The sequence below is a fragment of the Populus euphratica genome, unplaced genomic scaffold (assembly GCF_000495115.2).
Source record: "Populus euphratica unplaced genomic scaffold, PopEup_1.0 scaffold8.1, whole genome shotgun sequence".
NCBI classification, from domain to species: domain Eukaryota; kingdom Viridiplantae; phylum Streptophyta; class Magnoliopsida; order Malpighiales; family Salicaceae; genus Populus; species Populus euphratica.
This window is the reverse complement of record NW_011499855.1, coordinates 1,426,347-1,428,351: the sequence shown is the minus strand read 5'-3', so window position 1 is coordinate 1,428,351 and position 2,005 is coordinate 1,426,347. Positions and strand designations below refer to the sequence as shown.

The following is a 2,005-nucleotide window of genomic DNA, read 5'->3' as shown; positions in this document are numbered from 1 at the left end:
CTAGATTTTTCTATGAACCTAGCTAGGTGTAACCCTTGAATTTAGGAGTCCAATATCGGCCCACCAGCAGCCACGTTTGAGAGCTGTGCTCGCAGCTGAAGACGCAGCCGCCGATCAAGTTGGTGTCCCATTACCGACCGACATGGGTTGAATTCTCTTTTTACTTTCCTTTTCTTTATATCTTTTATTTTTGTAAGAAAAGAAAAAAAGCCAACCAAAATGCGAATTGCGCAAACCGAATAAAGAAAGACACCGCCTCGTACTCGTGTCTTCTTTTGCTTTCTGTATCTCTCTCTCTCTTCCTCTCTCTCTGTCTGCCTCTCTGTCTCTTCAAATTGAGCAAAATGGAAAACAAAGATAACAACAAAATCCCATCAACAGAAGAATTGAAAATGCAATGCCAATGCGATGATAACAAGAAAACCCCATCACCGAAACATCTTCAGCAAATTGAAGAAGATAATGTCCGAGAAGAAGAGGATTTCCTTGATGACTTCCAGTGCTCTGTTTGCCTGTTAGTATTTGATTGCCACCATCTTTTTGGTGTAAATCTCTTTCTTTATACATATGTATGTTTTAAAGTTGATTGAGCAATGATTTTCCATGTTGAAAGTTACTATTACTATTCTGTAATGCTTAAAGGCTTCTTCTATTGCTGTTTGATTAGTTTGGGAAAATTGTTATGTTTATATCAAAGGATAAGATAGGGCTCTTGATGTTGGGTGGTAATGAACAAAAGCTATAATTTACTGTTTTGTTCTAAAAAAATCCAATTTTCCGGAGTTCAGCTGAAGAATAGCTTGATCTGGTAGACGAGAAAAAAAGAAAAAAAAGAGGTCACATTGCAAGATTTTATATTTTTGTTTCGATTTTGTGCTTCACCTTTGGGCCTCGATTGTTTGTTAACTATGTTGGGCTGCTAATTCATGCTTAAAAGATTTACAGTTAAGATTCTGTGAAGCTTTTTCAATTAAATTTATGATAAGGGTCCAAGTAAGATGAAGTTCCTTTGTTTTTAATTTGGATTTAGCTTTTTTAATTTCTGCAGTAACAAGCTGGTTGTTTGGTATCACTGTATTCATTTAAAGAAACTAGGTTGTCAAGATCATTTTTTGAAAATTTAATCAACTCCGTGTGTGTTACATTGTGTACTGATGATGCTGTGTATTGAAAATATGTACTCGAGTATTTCAATAATTTGGACCATGATTCAAATATTAAATTTTTAGGAATTTAGATTGAAATGGAGAAATTTCAGGAAGCTTCCAGCTTCCTCCAATGGTAACAGGGATCATTTGTAGAAACTTCTTGTATAGAAAAATTAGAAAGCTTACTTGAGGATGTGAAATATTCATTTCCAACTGTTTCGATATTCTTGCAGACAATTTTAAGATGATTAACCCTTATTTGCAGAAAAAAAATGTAGAATTCTAACAGGTTCATGCTCATTTTTTATATTAATTAATGCTTCTTTATGATGTTGATAGAATTTCAGCATCTGTGGTTGAAGAAGCAAATGAATAACTAATCTAAAGTTCTAGAGGCACACAGACTATCCATCCTTAGATCTTTTGGTAACCATGTTTGTTTCCTACGTTTGCATGCAAAAATTTGAGGATCATGTTAATGACCAAAATTGCATCTTTGCAGACTTGAGGACCCCATAGTTATTATTCCAATCTATTTTTCTCTAGTGCATGGCATGTTTAAAGGGAGTTTTCTTTGTTTTACAGGGACCTACTTTACAAGCCAGTTGTATTAGGTAAGGAGGCAAAACATTGAAGTTTATACTCAGTGTGTGATCTTATTTTTATAAATCCCTTCTTTTTTTGTAGCGTGTGGCCACCTTTCATGCTTCTGGTGTGTCTTTTATAGCATGAATGGGATGCGTGAGTCACACTGTCCAATTTGTCGGCACCAGTTTAATCATTTCCCAAGTGTGTGTCAATTGCTGCATTTCCTGCTTATGAAGATGTACCCTATAGCCTATAAGAGAAGGGAAAGA

General features: G+C 35.2%; 1 protein-coding gene across 2 annotated transcripts in view; it reads left to right on the top strand.

Annotated features, from left to right (window-relative positions):
* The window catches only part of LOC105122953 (E3 ubiquitin-protein ligase PRT1-like), a 7,031-nt gene continuing 5,026 nt past the window's right edge, over positions 1-2,005 (top strand). Inside the window, exons 1-3 of one of the 2 annotated variants that reach the window (XM_011022359.1) lie at positions 1-514; positions 1,734-1,762; positions 1,836-1,998. In XM_011022359.1, the coding sequence (XP_011020661.1) occupies positions 345-514; positions 1,734-1,762; positions 1,836-1,998 (362 nt within the window). In that variant the 5' untranslated portion in view covers positions 1-344. The remainder of the gene's footprint in view (positions 515-1,733; positions 1,763-1,835; positions 1,999-2,005) is intronic. The other variant, XM_011022357.1, reaches the window with a different exon arrangement.